This window comes from Pieris rapae, chromosome 22 (genome assembly GCF_905147795.1).
Source record: "Pieris rapae chromosome 22, ilPieRapa1.1, whole genome shotgun sequence".
Taxonomy (NCBI): Eukaryota; Metazoa; Arthropoda; class Insecta; order Lepidoptera; family Pieridae; genus Pieris; species Pieris rapae.
Genome location: NC_059530.1, coordinates 504,854 through 527,125, shown reverse-complemented (window position 1 = coordinate 527,125; position 22,272 = coordinate 504,854). Strand labels below are relative to the sequence as shown.

At 31.5% G+C, this 22,272-nt stretch overlaps 3 protein-coding genes across 4 annotated transcripts in view; 2 read left to right on the top strand and 1 right to left on the bottom strand.

The window, feature by feature from the left end:
* LOC110998952 (endoribonuclease Dcr-1) overlaps positions 1 to 3,860 on the bottom strand; it is a 36,187-nt gene extending 32,327 nt beyond the window's left edge. Inside the window, exons 1-6 of the mRNA XM_022267772.2 lie at positions 3,717 to 3,860; positions 3,250 to 3,409; positions 3,039 to 3,164; positions 1,746 to 2,371; positions 1,174 to 1,317; positions 196 to 314 (exon numbers count right to left, since the gene is read on the bottom strand). Of these exons, the coding sequence (XP_022123464.2) occupies positions 196 to 314; positions 1,174 to 1,317; positions 1,746 to 2,371; positions 3,039 to 3,164; positions 3,250 to 3,409; positions 3,717 to 3,859 (1,318 nt within the window). The 5' untranslated portion in view covers position 3,860. The remainder of the gene's footprint in view (positions 1 to 195; positions 315 to 1,173; positions 1,318 to 1,745; positions 2,372 to 3,038; positions 3,165 to 3,249; positions 3,410 to 3,716) is intronic.
* Positions 3,861 to 7,091: 3,231 nt separating this feature from the next.
* LOC110998954 (adenylyltransferase and sulfurtransferase MOCS3) lies at positions 7,092 to 18,342 on the top strand. Of its 2 annotated transcripts, none has more exons than XM_045633106.1 (11): positions 7,092 to 7,249; positions 12,933 to 13,033; positions 13,276 to 13,409; positions 13,647 to 13,767; positions 14,119 to 14,269; positions 14,566 to 14,652; positions 15,482 to 15,596; positions 16,271 to 16,381; positions 16,863 to 16,969; positions 17,562 to 17,787; positions 18,155 to 18,342. In XM_045633106.1, the coding sequence occupies exons 2-11, from the start codon at positions 12,945 to 12,947 to the stop codon at positions 18,307 to 18,309; spliced, it is 1,296 nt and encodes a 431-aa protein (XP_045489062.1). In that variant the 5' UTR covers positions 7,092 to 7,249; positions 12,933 to 12,944; the 3' UTR covers positions 18,310 to 18,342. The 2 variants fall into 2 exon arrangements, with proteins under 2 accessions (XP_045489062.1, XP_022123466.2); XM_022267774.2 differs by lacking the exon at positions 7,092 to 7,249 and adding an exon at positions 12,279 to 12,536.
* On the top strand, positions 7,260 to 9,464 carry LOC110998955. The gene has a single exon (XM_045633107.1). The coding sequence runs from the start codon at positions 7,749 to 7,751 to the stop codon at positions 9,081 to 9,083; it is 1,335 nt and encodes a 444-aa protein (XP_045489063.1). The 5' UTR covers positions 7,260 to 7,748; the 3' UTR covers positions 9,084 to 9,464.
* Positions 18,343 to 22,272: the final 3,930 nt, after the last annotated feature.

The following is a 22,272-nucleotide window of genomic DNA, read 5'->3' as shown; positions in this document are numbered from 1 at the left end:
TAACATCAACAGCGGAAACCAATTTATATAATGCATGCTCATACACTGAAGGAAAACATTCTGGAGAACCAGTGTGCCTTTATTCGCCAAGTGTCAGGCATATTAGACTGATCACATACTTGAACAAAAATTTAGCAGTTCAGCAACACAAATTCATCAGCTCTCAGCACATGAAAGTACAAATAGTACACATACCCAACTCATCCAAAACATAGAGAAACTGACAAAATATATCTTTAGGTTCAATAGTGGGGTCGGGAATGTTCATAAATTCCTCATAGAGTTCTTCACCATATATTTCTGTGGGGTCATATCTGGTAATAAAAATATTAGTATTATTTTTACTACTAACAACAGTATATCTAGCATATGTATATCTGGACTAGATTTATAACTAAGGTTTAACTCAGCAGAGATGAGTATAAAATCACACAATATTTTTTATAGAAATAGGGGCAAACGGGCATGGGCGAGCCTACTGGTGACATTGCCAAGTTGTGCCAGGCTCGCAAGTAAATGCCGGCCTTTTATGAATCGGTACGCTCTCTTCTTGAATGCCCCTAAGTGGAATTGGTTTGGAAATACTTCAGTAGGCAGTGGACCTCACAGATTTTAAACCTATAATATAGTTATAATTAAGTTGTGGAATAACGGACGTAGAGGTCTGAAATTTTGTTTTCTGCCTCAATAACCGATGCTGAAGATGATCAAACTCCGTTGCAGATATTAACCCCAACAACTCCTCAGTACGCCTCCATAATATTGAGAAATGAGCTAACTAATTGCCAAATAGTACAAACAATTTAAAGTTATCAATGGAACCAACCCATCATACCAATTAGAATTATCATCGTCAAGTTGATCTAAAGTACAGATATTTGGAAAATGTGCTTGAAACTGCTTCCAACACTTTTTCCCTGTACAGAAAAGTTCGAATGCACTGCCCATGCGCTTGGGACGTCGGTACCAGCACTCATAGTGCCATCAATATTATTTTTTTCATTTCGTAAAAGACCCCTGTCAAACCACCATATTGGTACAAATGACCAACTATTTTGTGTATCTCCCGGCCTATTAGCAACAGACATATAAGAACTTGCAGACAAACCCTCAATTTCTGTGGTAATTTATATTAATCTAATTAACTATTTAACAACAATGTTAGAAGCTTACCTATGCTCATTAATAAACTGAAAAGCATCATTAATTGTGTTTCTCATGAATGATTCCAACTCCTTATATGGATCGGAGACTTTGTCACAAACATTTCCATATTCCACTATCACCTCTTTTGGTTTGGTTGTGGACGGTGATAACCTGAAATGTAAAAAATTTAATATTCATTAATTAAGAATTTGTTTTTAATGAATCAATGAATGATAAAAGGTTTTTTCACTTGATGGTTCCTTTTCTGATAAAAATAATATTTACCAGGTAAGTTATACAAATATATTTAATTGTAAGCTATATAAAAAAAAAAAAATTTCATATCAATGATTTATTTTCTAGTTAAGTAGTTATTATTCGTTATATTATCAAATGTTTAGTATTTTAAAAACCTATAAATCTTTTTAAGTATTATAATTTTGTATATACAAATCTTCCTTTTTTTTTTGTAACTAGTATATTTTATTTTAGTATTATATATAAATAAATAGAAATTGTTATATTTAACGGCGTCTTTTCAGGAGAAACATAATCACATATATTTATATCTTAATTGTTCTTCAAATATATTTGTTTACCTTTTTCCACCATCAATATCTTCAGCAAGATCCATTTCACAGCAAAGTTGTTTCTCCATTTCCTCAATTTTCCATTCCAACTTTTGATACATGTCAAAGTCATCACAATTTTTATAAACTTGCATCAACCTATTATTATAATCACTTATACAAAATGATTTATCTTGACCTTTAGTTTCTATTTCATCAATATTTTCTATCACATTGTTTACATCTTCAATCACATCACAATCTACATTTTTGGTTTCTTTTTCGCCATCACCAACTAAAATAATTTCATCAGTTGCATCCTTATTATCCTTATTAATTTCATCACCTAATTTACAATTGATATTTAGTTTATCATCTACTTGGTCAATTTTTGGTGAATCATTTAACTTTTTCTTTGAAGTTTCATTTAAATGTTTATTGTCATCATTGTTTTTTAATTCATTTTCACCTATTCTTCTTATATCTTTGTCTGATTTATTTTCATCATTGATACATATATTAGATGTATCATTTTTAGAATCATTAACATTGTCATTATTTTCCACATTATCTTTAGTTGACTGAAATAATGGATATGTCATGGCCAAAATTTTAGGTCTGTTATCATTATCACAGTCTTTGTAAAGTTGCATTATCTAAAAAATGGGGTTTATTATCAGAAATGTGGGAATTGAATGTATAAATAATAATTATGATTAGTCATATACAACAAGTAAACTTCCCTACATATATATATTACTAGCTAACCCGGCAAACATTGTTTTGCCATGTTTTTGTGCCAAAAAATTAAAGTTTATAATTCAATTTCAATAAACGAAAAAAACATAAGGGATGATTGTAGAGGAGTGATGTATTATTAATTTTATTAATTTAGGGTTGCATGTATTTTGGTATGGTGTATCGTAAAAAAATAAAAACGAAAAAAGAGCCGTTTCGGAGGAGTTCCGTTACTAACCCCGTGACACAAGAATTTTATATATAACATTTAAGAGTGTAATGAAATCTGATCACGTTATGATTTTTTACATAATTTAAAGACTGGAAATAAATTTTATATACCAGAATTATCATCTTTCATCTGGGAATATATTTTATAATAAATTATACAGATTTATGTTATATGTAAAAAAGTATAAACTACTAGATTAGTTTATATTCCAGAGATACCACTTATGGGTGAATAGAATGCCATACAGAATGTTGCCTAAATAACTGTTTATTTGATTGGAGCAGACTAAAAACAGTTGGCATATAGTACATTATAATATGTTATGTTTTTTCTACCTTATTCATAATACTTACATGTTGCAAATGCATGTCTCTAAAAACTAAATGACAGCTATCAATTATTAAAACATTAACATCTGTCATCTTAAGTAAATTATTCTCCAGTATTTGGTTGAACAGTGTTGATGTGCATACCAATACCTAAAACATTGAAATTAGTACACATAATTGATTACATGATCTTTATAACATTACTATGTATAATAAAAAATACTGTTTAACTCACCTGCCTATTTTCCAACTCCTGTTTCCAATCTTGTACTTCATTGTATTCCGTCACTCCAATCACATGAAGATCTGTTAGGATCATCAACTCATGAGCCACACATGCAATTCGAGATGATCGGGTTATATACACAGAGCGCTTGAAACCTGATAACAGTGTCCTGAAATAATAAATATTTTTTTTTAAATAATATAAAGTAATGTTTAGCTGAATGTGTAGAATATATAGATTATGCAACTGTACTATAAATCCTTGTACTACACAAGGATTTATAGAAACACAAGCACATAAACATATATGTATATGTTTTATATCTGAAAACAGTTTTACTTAAAATATTTAAGTGTTAATAAATATATTTTCACTCATTTTCTTTTGTTTAATTTGTAAGAATTAGATCATTTTTGTTTCTTCATGCAGGTACATTAGTATATTTGGGATTTAAAAATGTCATTTTCTTAACTTACCCACGTACCCCATGAGCGCATTCAATCAATAAAGAAGTAGGTATGAAGTTAGTATGTTCAGTTATCATTACATTCTTGGTACCAGCGGCAGCTGCCAGCCTGGCACCTCCCTCAGCTGCTGTGAGACGGGAGCAAGACTCCATTCTGTAAAATGTTGATTTGTATTACATATTATAATTTTTTCAATTAACTTGACTTACCTATAAATTTTTGGGTAGTAGTATTAAAACTCCTGTAAACATAACTAGATTTTTTTAATTTGCTCTTAACTAAAATAAAAAACGAGAGAACTAGTCATAAAACCATATTAAGGGTCCCACAGTTTTCTGTGATAATCAAACATTGAAGCTTTGTTTGAACAATGGAATTCTAAGTATCAATACATACAAAGACTTGTTGATAAGACATAATCAAGAACAAGGGCAATATGACACTAACTGTACAGGTGTATGGCAACAAAAATCGATATTATATCTTCTTAGATATAAGTATAAGAAATATGAGTATACATTATTTCTTACATGAAATATTTTATGTAATAACAATATTATAATAATCGCCTCAGCAACCAATCACCATAGAGACAGTATTATTGATGTATACTAAGTTTGTATTACCTTAATATTTTCGATTAATTTCGGTTTTCACTAGGTAATAAAAATTCCTTTGCTTCAAAGAAACTTCGGATTATATTTAACCTTAGGATCTAATTGGATTAACTCTATTGAATAATCACATTAACAGCACAGTTATTTTTGATAACATTCAAATGTAATTCACTTAAATAATCTAAATAAAAGGCTTTAGCATCACCTCTTAAAGATAATAAACACATAAACATAACATCGCAGAAGCCTGTGAAGATAAATAACAGGCTCTTTAACAGCTATTTTACACTCAAATGTTATAATCATATTGTAAAATAAAAACATATATTTGAATCGGTGGCTATTAGTACCTTATTTCATTCGGTAAATAGATCTAAATTATCCGGGAATGCGAAAGTGAAGATGCAACAGCGCAAGGCGTTTAACTAAACACCCGTTCAAAAATCAAAATTCGCCGACTCCGGTCAAGCGTGACAGCTATGTATTTGAGTGTTGACAGTATAGACTATATTATATATACACTGGTTGATAGTAAAACTTTGAAAAATGTGAGGTTTTTATGGTCAACTCCCTAGTGTGGGCATAAAAATTTTTGTCTGTAAGACTATCAACGAATTAATATGAACAGAAGGCAAACGAGCGGCTCAAGTGATGTTATGTGATCTTTTATGACATTTTCCTTAGAATAATTTTGATGTAATGTGAAGCTAAAAGTTGCTAAGTTTCTTACCAGTTCTTCTCAGAACAAGACCTCATGAAAGTTTTGCGAACGTTGGCATTTTTAGTTTTTGAAGTTTGTAAACATTCGACAAGCATGCGCTACAGCGCATCTTAACTGAATAAATGCATTTCCATTTGATTGACATTGGTAGGAGGCTCGCAAGTGCGTTTTAAGAAATGGTATGCTCTTTCCTTGAAGTTTAATTGGTTCAGAAATACTTCAGTTCACTGAGCATCCTGTTAAACAATGCTTAGTTTTGGAGATAGAGATACAGATGATATTTTGTATTGTACTATATCTCTCGCTATCTGCATTAATGGTATGAAACTCAACTGTAGGTGTTAGTCCAAACATCTGCTCTGAACACTTTCCATGTGAAATGGAGTAGAAGATACAGAGATCCCAGGTGTCTTCGCATCGCCAAGTGATCAAGCCGCTCGGAAACTGGTCGTCGACGATACGAATCACTCCAAATTGAATACGGTCTAGTGGATGGAGCTGGTACTGGGGAGCTCCCGCTCAGAGGCGAGAACAGTTTTCCACATGGGGCCGAATTTTTGTGTTCAAATGATTCATGGTGTATGATTAATAAACTCGGTATGAAATCTAATTTACAATATTAATGAAAATACATTACTTTTGGATTACCTAGTTTGTTATTTGGGTTCGAGTAATATAAAATGTATAGATATGGCGCTTAAAAAAACACTAACAAAAACCCTGGGACATCTTGATTACCCCGAATTTTGGCGGGAAACTCCTTTGACTGTACTGTCCAATAGATCAAATGACGTCACCGGCGAATCGGGCGGCGGGCCTCGGCACATAAGTTGGCAAGGTTTAGGCGTAGTGGGGACAAGTTCGCGCATCGTACACTTAAGTGGAACAAAAAACTGGTCACTTTTATTGATTGTCATTATGGTTATTGCCATCATTTATTTTAAATCTTGTAATTAAACAAAGCGAAGGAATTCGTGACATTTATCAGGTGTTATAAATAAAACATAATATGCAAATTTTTTTATTAAGTAAAAAAATATTATTATTAAAAATTATAAGTTCTGGTCGTCACTATCGGTTAATAATACTGTTACACCTGGCATCAAACTAGAACTACCACCTGAGTTGGTGGAAGGAGTTGACTCCTCAGCCTCGACAAAACTATCTTCACTCTCGTCGCTGGAGTCACATAAAATCCTATGCAGACTGCGCTCCGACCCATTAAAATTGATGTCATCTTTTTATTTATTTATTTATTTTGTACTCCTAAAGCTAACACAATTACATATAATAGCAAACAAATACACCGAGAACATAGCCACAGATGGAATACATGCATACATGCATTATATAACGAAAAGATTTACAAAAGGGAACAAACAAAACTTTTAATTTTTTTCTAAGCTTTTCTACTGTGGGTAGCTCTTTATTTGTAATATGGTAATTGTGGTACAAGTTCTTACCACCGACTGGTCAAATGTGTCGATATCTGTAATCGGCTTTGTTCCATTCCTCTTTTTTCCCGGTGTCCTAAAGACAGTGAGGAATTCGGAATTTCTACCTTCTTTGTCTATACGTCTAACTGTTCTTTCTGACGTTTTAGTAGATTCTGCAGTCAGTTTTACCGTCTCTTTTTCAGTTTTAGCTTCTTTCTCAATGAAACAGTACACATAGTATATCATTTTTCTGGCATGTCTGCGTAAAACGGTATTTGGTCCTGGCATTGTAATAAACGTTACAAAAACAAAATTTAAAACTACAACAATAACGCTAACAAAAACAAAATCAAAACTTAATTTAAAACTGAACTCGAACTTCTCCATTGTTACCATGGCAATATCATTACATCCTACATTCTATAAGTTTTAACGAAAGCAATCAGTTACCTAGTTGGTCCTGGTCAAGAGTTTTGTATTATCCTAGATACTAAATACTTCAATTGTCAATAGCTAAGCTAACTCACTAACGAACAAACAAAATAACAGCACGTATTTCATTTTTACAAACTATGCTTCGCTAATCCTTTACTCTGCACTCTGCAGTCTGCAGTCTATGATAGGTATTTTATTTTATTACCTACGCGATAAGATGATTTATTTTAAATAATTGTATATTCCTGTCTTGTGTAAACTTTTCCCCAGGAAGCCGGGCGTTATCTTAAATTGAAAACTCAGTCAGATAATATATTGATTAAAAGTTAAAAGGTATGCACTTTTTAAAAATATTTTGTTATTCGGTACTGATGATTAAGCACAACAAGTTTGTTCCGAAAGTCTAAGAAATTAATATTTTTTTGTTTATCTTTGAACACTATTATGTTTATGACTTTTCTTAAAACTTATGTTTTCCAAACTAATAAAAATGCTTTTCGAAACCGATAACTTAAGAAGTATTTATAAACAAACCCAAATAGAAGTCCCTAAGTGCAATATGCTATAAATGTATATCTGTAAGTCAAAGGTTTAGTCAACAATTAGTAACATAGCCCTGAGATACAAACAGAAACCTATGTACTTACTAATTTTTTAGGTTTGATAGTCATCAATTGTTATAAAAGAATATTTATTTTTGACAATTTTAGTCATTTGCTAAAGCAAATTGAACTCCAATTCAAAAATATCCTTTTGGAAAGAATATTCTAAAATGTTGTTTTTGGCAAGCTTTTATTTTAGGCATTCTTAAACAACCAAAACCTGTTTTAGAATGTGGCAGGAGCCAATCAAGAATCATTTGTTACTGGATTGCGCCACAGATCCAGTGTCACAAAATTTTAATCCATATGAAGTACTAGAACCACAGAAAGTTGATTTAAAAGATAAAATCCTTGTTGATTTAACACCGGTAGAAGAAAAACAACCTGATGCCACGCTACAAGTGGGGTCTTTTTTAGATACTGTTACTAAAACAGACTACAATTTAGTTGATTTGTATCAAAATATCTATGTTACACCACTTCATTTACAAAAAAAGCCATCTCAAATTGACAAAAATGCACTTATTGACTTCGGCAATTACATTGACAAACAGGAAGTTAAAAATATAGAAAATAATAATGTAACAGCTGTTAGGCTAGATAAAACTAACTTACACGGCTTTGATGATTTCATTCACCGAATAGTACCATCCAGTGCCAACACAACTGATGTGAGAGAAACAACTGAGGATGCAAGTAAAAATAATTTAGATGCAACAATTGATGATCTAAAGAGATCATGTATAACTAAATTTGACACAAGCATTCCAGAAACATCTGAATTTTCATTATTCAACAACTTTAAATGTTCAACTTCAAAGAATGATCCACACATAGAAACAAAAACACCAAAGGCTGAAAAAGTTGGCACTTCAGATTTTAAACCAGATTATGAATACATGACAAATCAAACAAAAGATCATTCAAAAGATATTTCACATCAAAATAATTTTAAAGATTGTCCCGGTATGAAAAGTGACCTAAGTCACTTTCAACTCACTGATAGCATGAGAAGAAACATATTAGATGAAATTGAAAAAGAAGAAATCCCAGTCAAATGCAAATGTTATAATGCAAAAAATATTTTAAACCTCAATAAATCAATGGATGCATTTTTCATTAATCCATTTGATAACAATCTTCCAGTCACTCATTCAAAGGATCTCAAAAAACCCAAAGCACTCAGTATGCTATCTAATAATAAATTTACCCAAATAAAATCAGGGCAATTACTACAAACTGTTGTCAAAGATCAAAAACTATACGCTAAACAGATGAAATTAAAAGAAAACAACCAAAACTTAACGAAAGGCCCTGATATCTACGAAAAGTCAATTATCTTGCCGCAAATCATGGAGCGCTTGGCGGCAAGAAAAAAAGTATTAGATGATCAGAGAGATTGGAAACGGCGACTTGTTTTGGACAGTGGAGAGTCTAAATTTAATGAGGACATTCCTTCTGTTAAAACCGAAATTCTTAAGGCAGATTGTAATAAGGAGCGCCTCACTAATTTAAAAATAAGGTCATCTTTTGAAAACTTCATCAAAACTGGTTCAACTAAATAATTTCTATACTCCAATATATGCAGTGAATTTCATAGAATTACTAACTTGTGATGTTATGAAGCTCTGGTCAAAAATATGGTATATGTATATGTTAAAACATCACCTAAATTTGTCAACCTTTTTTGGAAGATTAGGAACACAAACAATATCTCACCATATAGTTATATATATATATTATACCATACAAGCAAAGGGCACTGAGGCATCTAGGAGACCCATCACTTCCTTGACTGCAGCTAGAACAGCTTCTCTTATTAATGACACCAGTTCAAGCCGCTGATATAGTGAAGAGTCCCTGGAAAAATAATGACAGGAAATTATAATTATGACTAAGACAACTAAGGCACAATTTGTCAAGCATTATTAATAATTAATCTGGAGGTTATGAATTTTTGATTATCTACCACCCTTATATATAAAAGACACAATAGATGAGTGAAACAGCCTCATTGAATTGGTCAATTAAAAACAAATCTTAGATTTATTTAGGTATAACACACTAATGTATATGCATAAAAAAATGTGCTTTATTTTTTGCATATATTTGTATATACACACATAACTTATACACATTGTTTGGTTTTAAAATTTTAAATACATATTTACTAAGTGATATTATGTTAATGCTTAAGAATTTTTATATCATAGATACCTTAATGAATTTTATACTACTATATGGCTTGGCTTATAGACAAGAGTTAAAAAAATATTTCAGTTTATTTATTAGTGAAACTACAAACATTAAACTATGTATACAAATATCCGTTAATTATTATTCTAGAAAATGTGTAAAGTTACACAAAATTACAGATTATTTTTTGATCTCCTAAATAAAATGGCCTGAGAAAATAAAAGAAGGCCTAAAAATCAATATTTAAAATTATTTATTGATGATTTATTATTACAATTTACTTTAATGCTTTTTGATAACCAGAAAGTATATTGATGAAATATAATAAACTCCTATACACTTGTTTTTGGAAACAGTTTGGTCAAATCATTTATTTCAATTAGGCATATTAAAAATATAAAAAAATACTTGTTGTCCCTATCAAAAGATAGTTACATATGGGAATTAAATTGCAAGAATGTTCATACTTTTTAAAAATAGTTTCTACCAAATTGTATATACATGGTGTATAAAATGCAGCAAATTACTATGTAGGTACATGGTGGTCACATATTTAATAATCATGACCTATGTAGTTGCAATATTTTAATAGATTAAGTTAATATATATTGTCTATAATTTGCTTCTGGAAAAGTCTGTATTCCGTAGTAAAAGTGCATTTGTATTTTTAAGTCTTTAAATGTTGACATGAATTTTTTAAACTTTTATATATGAAATAAAATTTTGAAACTTACCTCGATTTTTCTTTGCCCAAATATGTGTTGTATTGTAGGTCATATTATGTTGTACTGAAAAAAACTGCTTTTCAAAAGATAAACTACAAACCGTGAATTTAAACTAAACCTATACCTATAATAATCATAGAGTATTTTTGTCTATAAAAAAATACCATAAAATTATAAATTTTTATTAAAAATTTTCATAATACGTAATTTTATATTTGCAATTTGAGGCGAATCGTCTAATATAATTACTGAAGCAACCTTTATTGGCAAAATATTCAATTATTGGAAATTGAGTTAAAATACTCTTACAAACTGTGTAACTAAGTGTATTTTTAAATATCCTAATATTATTCAAGTTAAGTAGAAAGCTATATTATTCGCTTACATACTGTATATCAATTTCAATAATCGAAACTAGTGCTTTTTACTAAAAGAGCGTATTTCTTAAAAGGCCGGCAACACACGAGCGAGTAGCGAGCCTTCTAGCAATGTGAGTTTCCATGGGCGGTGGTATCACTTAACATCAGATGAGCCTCCTGCCCGTTTGTACGGAGTTAAGTACATGATAAGGCATTACGCGAAATTCACTAAATCATCAAATATTTATTTCGCATTTGTTGCATAATGCATTTACATCCAGCCAGGGTTCGAACACAAGAACTTAGTATCAAAAGTCAAACTTGTATGAATACGTTAACTTAAAACAATGTATAATAACATATAAATCTATTCTTAAACGAATGTAAACTCGTAAATTGTGTTGGTATTTAAACTATGTTTAATTAATTCATGTCGTAGGATTTATATTAATTTTCAGTTTGTAGTATGTGCGAACTGTTCTCTAGCGTTTACCAACTCTGAGTTAGGGCTATCATTTATAATGTACGCGAAAGCAATACTTCCTCTTAGTAATTTTCCTTTTAGACTGTTAAAAGGAAAATTAATAAGGCAGGCATAGGCATCATAATATAAATGAATGACATGTAATCTACGACACTACTACAGCCCGTGCTGAGCTGTAAAGGCCCTTAAGGCCAACAGCGAGATTCCTTAAAAAAAAAAAAAAATACGACACTACGTATGAGTGTTCCAACATTTTTTGAGTTATTTTCTTCCTGTTTGGTTATTAATAATAATAAATGCGGTAGAATAATCATGATGTAAGGTATTTTTATTATAAATTATGATGAAAATATATTTTTCTGCTATCAAGAATAGCGTCGGATACCTTTAAAAAATCATAAATCTTAGTTTAAGGTACCAAACAATTATTTGGAAGTACATTAAAATATATAATCTTGTGTGGGACTAGAATGACAACTAGACTATCGATTTCTTCATAATATGTACATCGAACATGTTTTTTATTAATGCATATTTCATTCGCAAGCAAAACAGTACAAATTATTTATATTTAAACAGTAAATTACCTATAGTAATAAACACTTACACAATTTGCTACATTGTAATAAAACATTCTTAGAATTTATAACATGTAAGCTAATAGTAAAATATGATACGTCTATAATAATACAACCTTCTATTAAACAGCTCATCTATGAGCTATGGTTTCAGAAATTTATATAAAATTGTTATTTGGGGATTCCCCTGATAATTTTACTTGCCATGTTCTATTCGAAAAATCTACGAAATTATCGAGTAGTATTAAACATTTAATAATAATAAAAGTTTACATATTGTTTTTATAGTATTTATAAGTAATTATCATAATTGTGTTTTTAATTCAAATTATCTACATCCAAGCTAAAATACTTATCTCGTTTAAAATTAAAAATAAACTTTTGGCATTGACAATTGACATTAGCAAGCAGTCACTGTTGAGTTCAGTGAACGTCAACGACGAAAGTTATGAAAATAAATCCACGATTACGAAAATAGACATTTTCGCAAATTTATAAACATTGGTGTTGTTTGTTTTGTAAAATATTAGCCGACTTAAAATATTTCATCAAGTATTCAAAAAAATATTTTAACATGGATTTTATTTGCAAACTAGAGAAGGAAATTGACGACTTACGAGAGAATTTAGCGAGTAAGGAACAAGAATTACTTTCAATTAAACATAAAATGGGAACGGTATGTTTATTAAATTTCTTTCGCTAGACTAATTAAAAACACGTTTTGATTTGTATTATACCTATCCGAATCCGTATATATAGCTAAATACTGTGTAGTGGTACACATTTAAGCTATTACAATATACATGTATAAAGAAAAACATTTTCTTTACTCAAATGGAATTCAAATGTTTTTCTGATTATTATTGGTAGAAACTATAAACAAATAATGTTTTATATATTAATTATTTTCAAAAGTTTGAAAGTCATTTTAAATAACAAGATACCGTAGGAAGGAGAATAGCCTCTAATCTAAAAACCCTGTTAATTAATCCAATAAGAGACAACTAATGTTTTATAATAATTTTTATGTAATTGATTGATTAATATAATACATGTACACATTTCATTCCAGGCAGAAATACATATGGATAATCAAAATGGATCTAACATAGAACAAACAAAGGCTTTAAGAGTGCAGTTTGGTGAAACATTACCTAAATGGGCAATAGAAAGGTACTACCTACCTTGATAGTTTTACAAGAAATTGACTGTATGAATATATGTTACCTTCTAGAGTAGTAACTCTTTGCTTATTGCTGATTTTGAGTAAAGGAAGAAAACTTTAAGAACCCCATATTTCAAATTGTGTAAATATTTCAAAGTATGTAAGATAATCTTTACAAATGTTGTTTGCATCTTATGACTTATATAGTTAAATGTTTTTGAACCCAGATATATTGAAATTTAATTTACAGGTACAGTAGACAAATTTTGTTGCCAGAAATAGGTGTTTGTGGACAAGAGAAATTAATGCAGGGCAGAGTATTAATAGTTGGGGCTGGTGGCTTGGGATGTCCTGCTGCTGTGTATCTAGCCGGTGCTGGAGTTGGTAGGTGTATTATTTAAAACTAAGAGTATCAACTAGCTTAATTTTTGAAACAGACATTTAAATTCTATAATAAGTATAAAAGTATTTTTTTTTTCTATTATACTACTGTGTGTGTCTGCTTGGTTACAACTAAAAGATAACAATTTACGGTTAACACAATTATTTTGTTTGTTATGTTTTAATGTAATCTTGCTCTGATTTAATATTTAATTATACTTAATGTGATTTTATTTTCAGGGGAAATTGGCATAATAGACTATGATACAGTAGATCTAACAAATATACATAGGCAGTTTCTGCATACAGAAGGAGATCAAAATATAAGCAAAGCGGAGTCTGCTGCAAACAGTTTGAGAAGGTTGGCAACAATAAAGTTCTTTGTACATTGAATTTATTCAGATGCAAACATTATGTCCCCATGTCTTTATTAAAGTATCTAGCTCCTTCCATTTGACCATATTCAACAAAGAGTAATTCAAATTGTCAACAACCAGTCACTTCCACTTGAGATGTTAGCTCTTTCTGCATGTGATGTTCAGAGGAGTTTATCAGATGCCTGCAGCTGAGTTTCATCATCGGCCAATGATGTAGATTACAAAGCACCATCTGTATTACCTCAAAATCCAAGAAATTTCTTAGACAATTTTTGCGCACCATCACTTTGTGGTATACCATTATATAATATTTGAACCTTATATTATTGTTTCAGCATAAACTCCCGCATAAAGGTGACACCGTACAATGTACAGTTAGATTCAAAGAATGCCTTAGACATTGCATCAAACTATGATATAATTTTAGATTGTTCGGACAATGTACCAACAAGATACTTGCTTAGCGATGTGTCTGTTTTGACTAAGGTAAGGAGAAGCTAGTAAGTTAGTCTATGTATAGTTTTGTATGTTGTATATAAATATAATTTAATTGTGATTAGAGTTCTTCTTGCCAGTTCTTGTTTGCATGAGAGTAGGGATGCCGATACAACATTTCTAATGTCGCGCTTTAAAAAAAGTAATTTACAGGTCTTATACAGACTTGCGTAATAGAGTTTTCATTTAAATAATTTGATAATACTCGCTTCAATTTCTTTTGCTAATCAAGGAATTATTACTCACAGAAATATTCCTATTGAATTATTTCTTTATACTGTTTTCAGGTTCCTTTGATATCAGGGAGTGCGCTGAAAATGGAGGGCCAACTCACCATTTATGGTTACAGAGCAGACAAAAACCCCACCGAAAAGGTAGTTTAAGTTTTAAACCTATCTGTAAAGTGAGCGTAACGCAGTGTAACCTTTTTCTGTACCCCCCTTCCCCCCCCCCCCTAGTAACGTTATGTACGTATACGTTACTCACAATAATGGGATGAAAATAAAATACTTCCGGTATTTCGTTAAAATACCCTTGTTTATAGAAAATGGGGCAAAAGGGTAAGGAGGCTCATCTGATGTTAAGTGAATCCTTATTTATTGACACCCCGTCTAGACCCTGAAACGCATCGTTACTAGACCCCGCCTCCACCCAAATCCCTTACGTAATATTTGAAGACAATCATAATCTAAATATATAATTTGTGAGATAAAAGTTCTTGCCATATTTTGCCAATATGTTTCATAAAAAATTTTTTTTTTTTAATTTTTAAAAAAATTTAATTAAAATTTCTCTGATTTAGCTGCTTTGAATCCGTGGTGGTGCCCTAGTTCTTAACACATTTAAAAGTAAATGGCCTAGGCCTTCAAGAAAAGAGCGCACCAATTCTTAAAAGGCGGCACTTGCCCTCTGGCATTGAGACTGTCCATGGGCGGCGGTATCACTTAACATCAGGTGAGCCTCCTGCCCGTTTGACCCCTGTTCTATAAAAAAAAAAAAATCTAAAAAGGTGGTAAAGCCATCGATTTATATTTATTAAAATTACATAATTAACTAATGTATATGTATGTGTATTACAAGGGATGCCCGTTGCATCCCTTGTAATTTATATATACTGTGTTATTTGTATTTCTTTAGCAACGAAGTGTAAATAAATAAATAAATATAAAACTAATAAATGAGTAAAAATTAATTTCCTTCCAGGATATGACGTATCGAGGTCCTTGCTACAGGTGTGTGTTTCCCAGTCCACCGCCTCTAGAGTCTGTGGGCAGTTGCTCGGCCAACGGGGTCGCCGGTTCGGTGCCTGGGGCTATAGGTATTTAAAAAGTGTTTTACTTAATCTCCATTGCTTGTAAGCTGGTCACGTGACCTTGTATTTCCAGTGATTTCCAATTTCCCACATGGGGCCCCAGTCCCCACAGCCCCCTGTGGGGCCCCGCTATTCGAAAATTTAATAAAATTATTTAGTATGTCTATTTCAGTGTATTCATAGTTTTTTTAGAATTTTTTTTTCATAAGTGTTTGTTATCTGTACGAATTACTTTATTTTGAGTTTTATTGTATAAAATAACAATACTTATTGTTTTTAATTCAAATCTACGATGAATGGTTTTGGTTAGTCGTGATCGTTAAAACATTAAATTAATTAATTAAATCATTTAAATTGGATTGTCATGATTCATGTGCACTGTTTACTTTTTGTTTTGTTTTATGTAACTTGTATCAGTTTAGTTTATTTTTATTTCTTTTTGTTTCTGTTAAGTATGTTTTTTTTTTTTGTTTTCCCTTTTCTATTTTTGCACTTCTTGCCTTACTTATCTAATATACTCATAGTGGTTTTTTCCTTTACTAACAGTGGTTGTCTGGAAGAAATCGCTCTAAAGCGATAAGGCCGCCAGTTGCTTGTCATTAAATTATATTTAATATTTTCCTTTTATGTAATGCAACGAACTGTTAATAAATAAAATAAAATAAATTATTATATTTCAGGAGCCCTACAGTCGTTGGAAGCGATAAAATATTTGGTCGGACAAACGAAGGAGAAACTCCTGGTTAAAAGACTACTATTGTTCGATGGAGAAGACATGACATTTAGGACCGGTGAGAAAAAACTTTCCTCATATTCTAAAATATTGAATAGCTATCAATTGTAAAAGGTCGACGACACACACGCGTAGCTTCAGCATTGTCCATGACCAATAATTCTGTAATAATGGGGGAATTTAAAAAATTATCATGTATGTGTGTCATATCACTGGAATTTGATAATATTTAATTACTGTGTATGTTTGTTTGTTTCTTGGCATTGATGTTAAGACGACGAGGTGAAAATTTATTCAGTTGCTTTTGATGACTTGTTTTTTTTTAATTCAATTAAAAATATATAATAAAAATATTAATTTTAATATTATTTGAGTTTCCAGGACGTTTTAGAAATATGTTATTTTTATTAATGTTTAACTCCAAAGAAGAATGACAATTATTTAGATACATTATTGTAACATATCATTTCATCAGCTTTGTAAGTTTTTGTGAGAAATAAATAAATATTATTATTATTATTAATGTATTATTGTTTCAGTGAAGTTGCGTGGGCGCAACTTGAAGTGTCCGATATGTTCGGACACGCCCACAATCACTGGTTTGGTCGACTATGAGATATTCTGTAACTCGCGCGCCCAAGAGAAGGTATTTATGCTCTTTATATATATAAATATGACATTTTTATTATTTATTTATTAATAAAATAATTAAATACACAAGATGAACTCACTCTCTGAACACATAAAGATGTCGATTGTTAACCAAAGGAAATGCTTTTATTCTGGGAGTACATTGTCTTTATACAATATATATATATATATAACTAATGTATACAAATATTGTAAATCCTATTTTAAAAGTAGTATTTGGAGGAGGGCTTTGCCGACTGGCAAACAGATCTAGGAAAGATAACCAAACAACAATTCACACTAAATTTAAGCATAATCTATAAAGCTTTAGAATTTACTGTTAGCTTAACATATCCATGTACTCAATTGATCTGAATAAAAGGCTATTATTTTTATTATTGGAATTAATCATTTGATTTGATAGATTAAAATTGAATCAATTGTTACTTTTCATTGGCATAATAGTATAATTAAAACTAAGGGCAAAGTCTCGTTTTTGAGTTGAGATAGTCGCTGCCTTCATAGTATTGGATAAAGAAGAACGCCAATATTTTAATTCACTCTATTAAACGAATCTATGAAATGAATCTAAAACACAATATTTTCAGGATCTCGATCTCAAAATCCTTGGACCAGAGAACCGTATATCTGCCACAGAACTGGCGGACAAACTGAGCGAAATCGACTTGGAACAGCGCCATCTGTTGGTCGACGTTCGAAGCGAGGCGGAGTTCAAAATGTGCTCCATAGATGGCGCTGTCAACTACCCGATCGATCAGATGTATAGGGACTTTGATGACCTGTTGGAAGAGATTCGGAAATGTACTAGCCATGGTAAGTTATGTGTCTCTAAATCTCTTTATTTATTTATAAGTAATCTTAGATTTATAGGTTCGATCCCCAAAAACTTCGTAAAGAATCCGGCTTGCTTTAGACCCAAAAATTTCTGATCACCTCCTAGCCTGCCTGACATGATCATGAAACAGATACAGACGTATGAGGCAAAGATCTAAAAAGATTAAAGTAACTTTTTGTCTTTTTTTGTGACGCGTCGATAATAGGGTAGAATGCAAAAGTGTCTACCCTCCTTAAAAAAAAAAAAAACTTATTATTAGAGATAATAATACCCATACGTGACGAGTTTATTCGGCACATCACAGTCCCTCTTGCGTCCATTCTAAAAATATTTTTTCTCTTTCAGTGACATTTATCTGTCGCCGAGGCAACGACTCGCAAATTGCGGTCAAGCGTGTGTTGGAGGAAATAGAAGAAAATCATCGTTCAAAGATTAAAGACCTATTTGGCGGTTTACACGCATGGTCGAAAAATGTTGATTGTAATTTTCCAATATATTAAATGCTAGCGAATAAAATTACCCAAACATCCTGACTTTTATTAGTATCATTAAAACCTACCAGGCTCCAGAAGATAAACCACTCCTTATATGGAAATTGTATTCGTTTTTACAACAAACTCCCAAGCGAAATTAGAGAACTATCACTAAAAAAAAATAAAATTCAAAGCTCTCGTTAAAAGTAAATTAATCAATAAAGCCTTTTATAAATGTGACGAATACTTAAATGATCCTAATCCTTGGGATTGATTTGCTCCAGTTCAAACAATTTGTATTAAAAACTTGGCGATTGAAAAGAGTGGCGGAAAGTTTCTTGCCAGTACTTCTTACTTATTTAGTATTCACCAACGAACGAAGTTCCTTACAATGTTAAGAGGCGCGTAAAGCACAACACTGTTCATATGTGATTTTGATTTATAAAGCAATGTAATAATAAGCTTATGCTTTTTTTATTATTATGGAGGCCCCGGGTCTGCAGGGCCGGATTCGGATTTTATTACTGCTTTTAAGCTATTGCATAGATTTTATCGCAGGCATTGAGCGCGGCGACCGAATCAAGAAATTCCGTAACGAAAATAACCTAACACACTATGCCGTAATAAAGGTTCGCCCAATATGCATTAGAGCAGGACGGAACGCATACTATGTGTCACATCTTTCGGATCATAGCTGTGTACCAATGGAATTTACTATCTCCCACTTGCTTCTACTGTGAATGCAAACATCGTGAGTAAAATAAGACTCATATAGGTTTGTATCGCTACTCGAGAGAATGTATTACTTTAATAATAAAACGGAAATATATATATATTTCATTCATAATTTAATTCCTCTTCATCGAAATCGTACTGTAACTCTTCTTCTCTATCGTCTCTTCTTACTTTATTCTTTCGCAGTTTCTTTAAATGCTTCATCAGTGCCATATCATTACGCGCGTCCATGTAATCGCTTTGTCTTCTAGAGTCTTTTGTTCTATTCTTCAATTCCGTTCGTTTATCTTTTTGCTTTTTAACTTTACGAGGATTTAGATTTAACCAACGTTTCGTGTTTAATAAATCCACAGCCATTTTACTAGCGACTGAATGCAATGATTCTTTACTACTTAAATCGCGTTTCCTAGAATTAATATCATTATTTTCACCAATCATACCTTTAGTTAAAAATGCATTATTAACACCTTGGTTATTTGCAGGATTAATATTATTAATTGATGCCAGTACATTGATTCTATAGACATTTTTCACGTTTCTTGCTTTTATTGATTCGTTATTTCGCTTGTAGGTAAAGTCTAGATTTTCGACGAGTTCATCAACTTTTTGCGGTTGATTTCTTCGTCCTATTATTATAGGTATTCTAACTTTCATTGTTTTGTTTTGATAATGCACCGGAGTGGGATATTTGGAGGTTACTACTTCCACGTGCAACGACAGGGATATGTGTATCACTGAAATTATAAAAAAAAACCAATATATAAAGAAATAAAGGTTTATATATTAAAATATGTATCTAGATAAGTATAATATATTTCTAACACATAAATATACAATATGCTTAATCTACATAGCGATAATAATATCTAATTATAAATGGGTAAATAGAAAATGAAACAAATTCAGAAAGTTTGGTTCCTGTAACAGTGTGCCTTTATTGCTGGAATTTCCTCGCTGCATTGGAATACCTATTCGTTGAGCGAGGAAAGCACCTGTTCTGGTGTCACCGGACAATCTACCAGGCGAAGAATTAGAATAATTGATTACTAGCAGCAGCGGTCTTAGGGGGTGGCAAACCGGCTAATTGGCTAAACCGGCCTCGCGCAACAACTGAAGCATATTTAAAAATATAGATTTGTTTAACTACATTTTATTTATATTTTTTTCATTATAACTTTTGAATTTGATCCTTATTACTGATTAAAGTTATAACATACCGGTAAATTAAAATAAAGTTAGTTAGTTTAACTTAAAACTTAATAGGAAAATACATTCAGTAGTAAAATGACAAATATCTAAACCAAACAAAACCTACTTTCGCATCACATACTTTTCACGATGGATAAAGGGAATCTCAAAGATATGCCCGTAGCCTCGCAATGGGTAAGTCCGCCTATGATTACTAGTATATAACGAGGAGATATTTTAACATTAACAAACACAATAATAGTAATAAAACACTTGTTAAGATTTCGTTTGAACCAACTGCTGACATAGCTCACTTGACTATTTTAAATATTAATAGCTGACGGAGCTCGACACACCAACAGCTCACAAGTATACTATTATGTATGTGTCGGTGTAAGTAGTTGGTTACGTAATACATAATGTCTTCTAGTCGAGCACTTTTTTCTAGATGACATAAAAAGACGTGTGGAGCATGATGTACAGACTAGAGCGAGTTCGCTCGAGCGAGAGAAGCAAGTTCGTACATCGAGAGCGTACAACGTATATGGTGAGAGAACGTTGCGGTATTTGCTACCGCGGCTAATAAATAGTCTACTCAAACACATAACAGATAGCCTAACACTAACCAACATAAATTCTAAATTAAAAAACTACTTTTACATGCAATTGTCGCGCTCCTGAACAAGACTGCTATGGTTACATTAATAAAAACCAAAGCGGTTTTCTAATGTAACATATTGTAATATATATTATTTTGTAAAACAAAGAAAAAAAAACGTAGTGGTAGTATTTAGTAAGTGTGATCCAAGAACAAGGTTTCTTTGTACCTATGGGCTATGTGCGACGGCGAAAGCCTAGGCACTTATTATCACTTTGCACATAGGATTATTATCCTCGTTATCAAAGACGTTGCGCCTAGTAAATGCTGTCTCCGATCCTATCGACATGTTTATATGTTCGCAGAGTGTATAGTGACAGTAGCGATATTGTTGTATCATAATATACTATTTTTTTATTTTTCTCGATATTATCATGATAATAAAAAAAATGTCTTTATTAATTATTAACAGTACAAATTAATATGCAAAACACTCCTTATCAAGAACTATTTAATAAATTCGGTAGTGAGCAGATCAAATTAAAAGAGACATAGTAAAGTGCCTATCTAATCCGGTAGAACTATTGGAGGAGGAATATTTTTATTATTTTAATAATTGCCATGTATTTAAGATATATCTAATATAATATATTGTAGACATAGAATTATATGTGGTGAACTTTAATAAATAAATACACACTTACAACAAAAAACGGTTAACCATCGTAACATCTTTGCAACTTTCTTAACTTTAACGAATTGATAAATTGAAAATTACATGGTATCACTAATTTCATTACGCAGATGCGATAATAGACATGTTTTAATCTGTCTATATCATTGGTTTTAATTTCTTCTTTTAATAATGAAACCGTGATGAAAATGACTTGACGTGATAAAACGAGAAAGAGAGAACAAGTGAGAATATAATATCAAATTATGTAAATTTGCTATTATTTTCTTTATTCCTACATAAATATGTATTTACAATGTATTTCGCCAATACAACAATCCCCTTGTGTGTTGTATGTACAAAAGATTTCAAAACAAATGGTGACTTTCACCAGTATAATACTAGAAATAGAACTAATTAATCTAAGCGTACGACAAATCAGGCTCCAGAAGATAAACCTTCTATGGAAATTGTATTCGTTTTTACAACAAACTCTCAGTGAAACTAGAGCATTATCGCTGAATAAATTTAAAACTCTCCCACCAGATTCCTTAAAACTCTTTTACCAGATTCCTTTTAATAGAAGTTTAGCAGTTCCAAGACCCCAACTAAATCGAAGTGCCCAATACAGGTGATCTCATTCCCCATAGCGATAGATCATGAAAACAGATGTAGAAATTGAGGAAAGGCCCAAAAGTTGGACCGACATTCTGTCACAGAAAGCGTCTCCAAAATCTAAGTAGGTATATTTAGTTCGGCTAACATTTGACACGTGGACTATATCTACATTGTATGA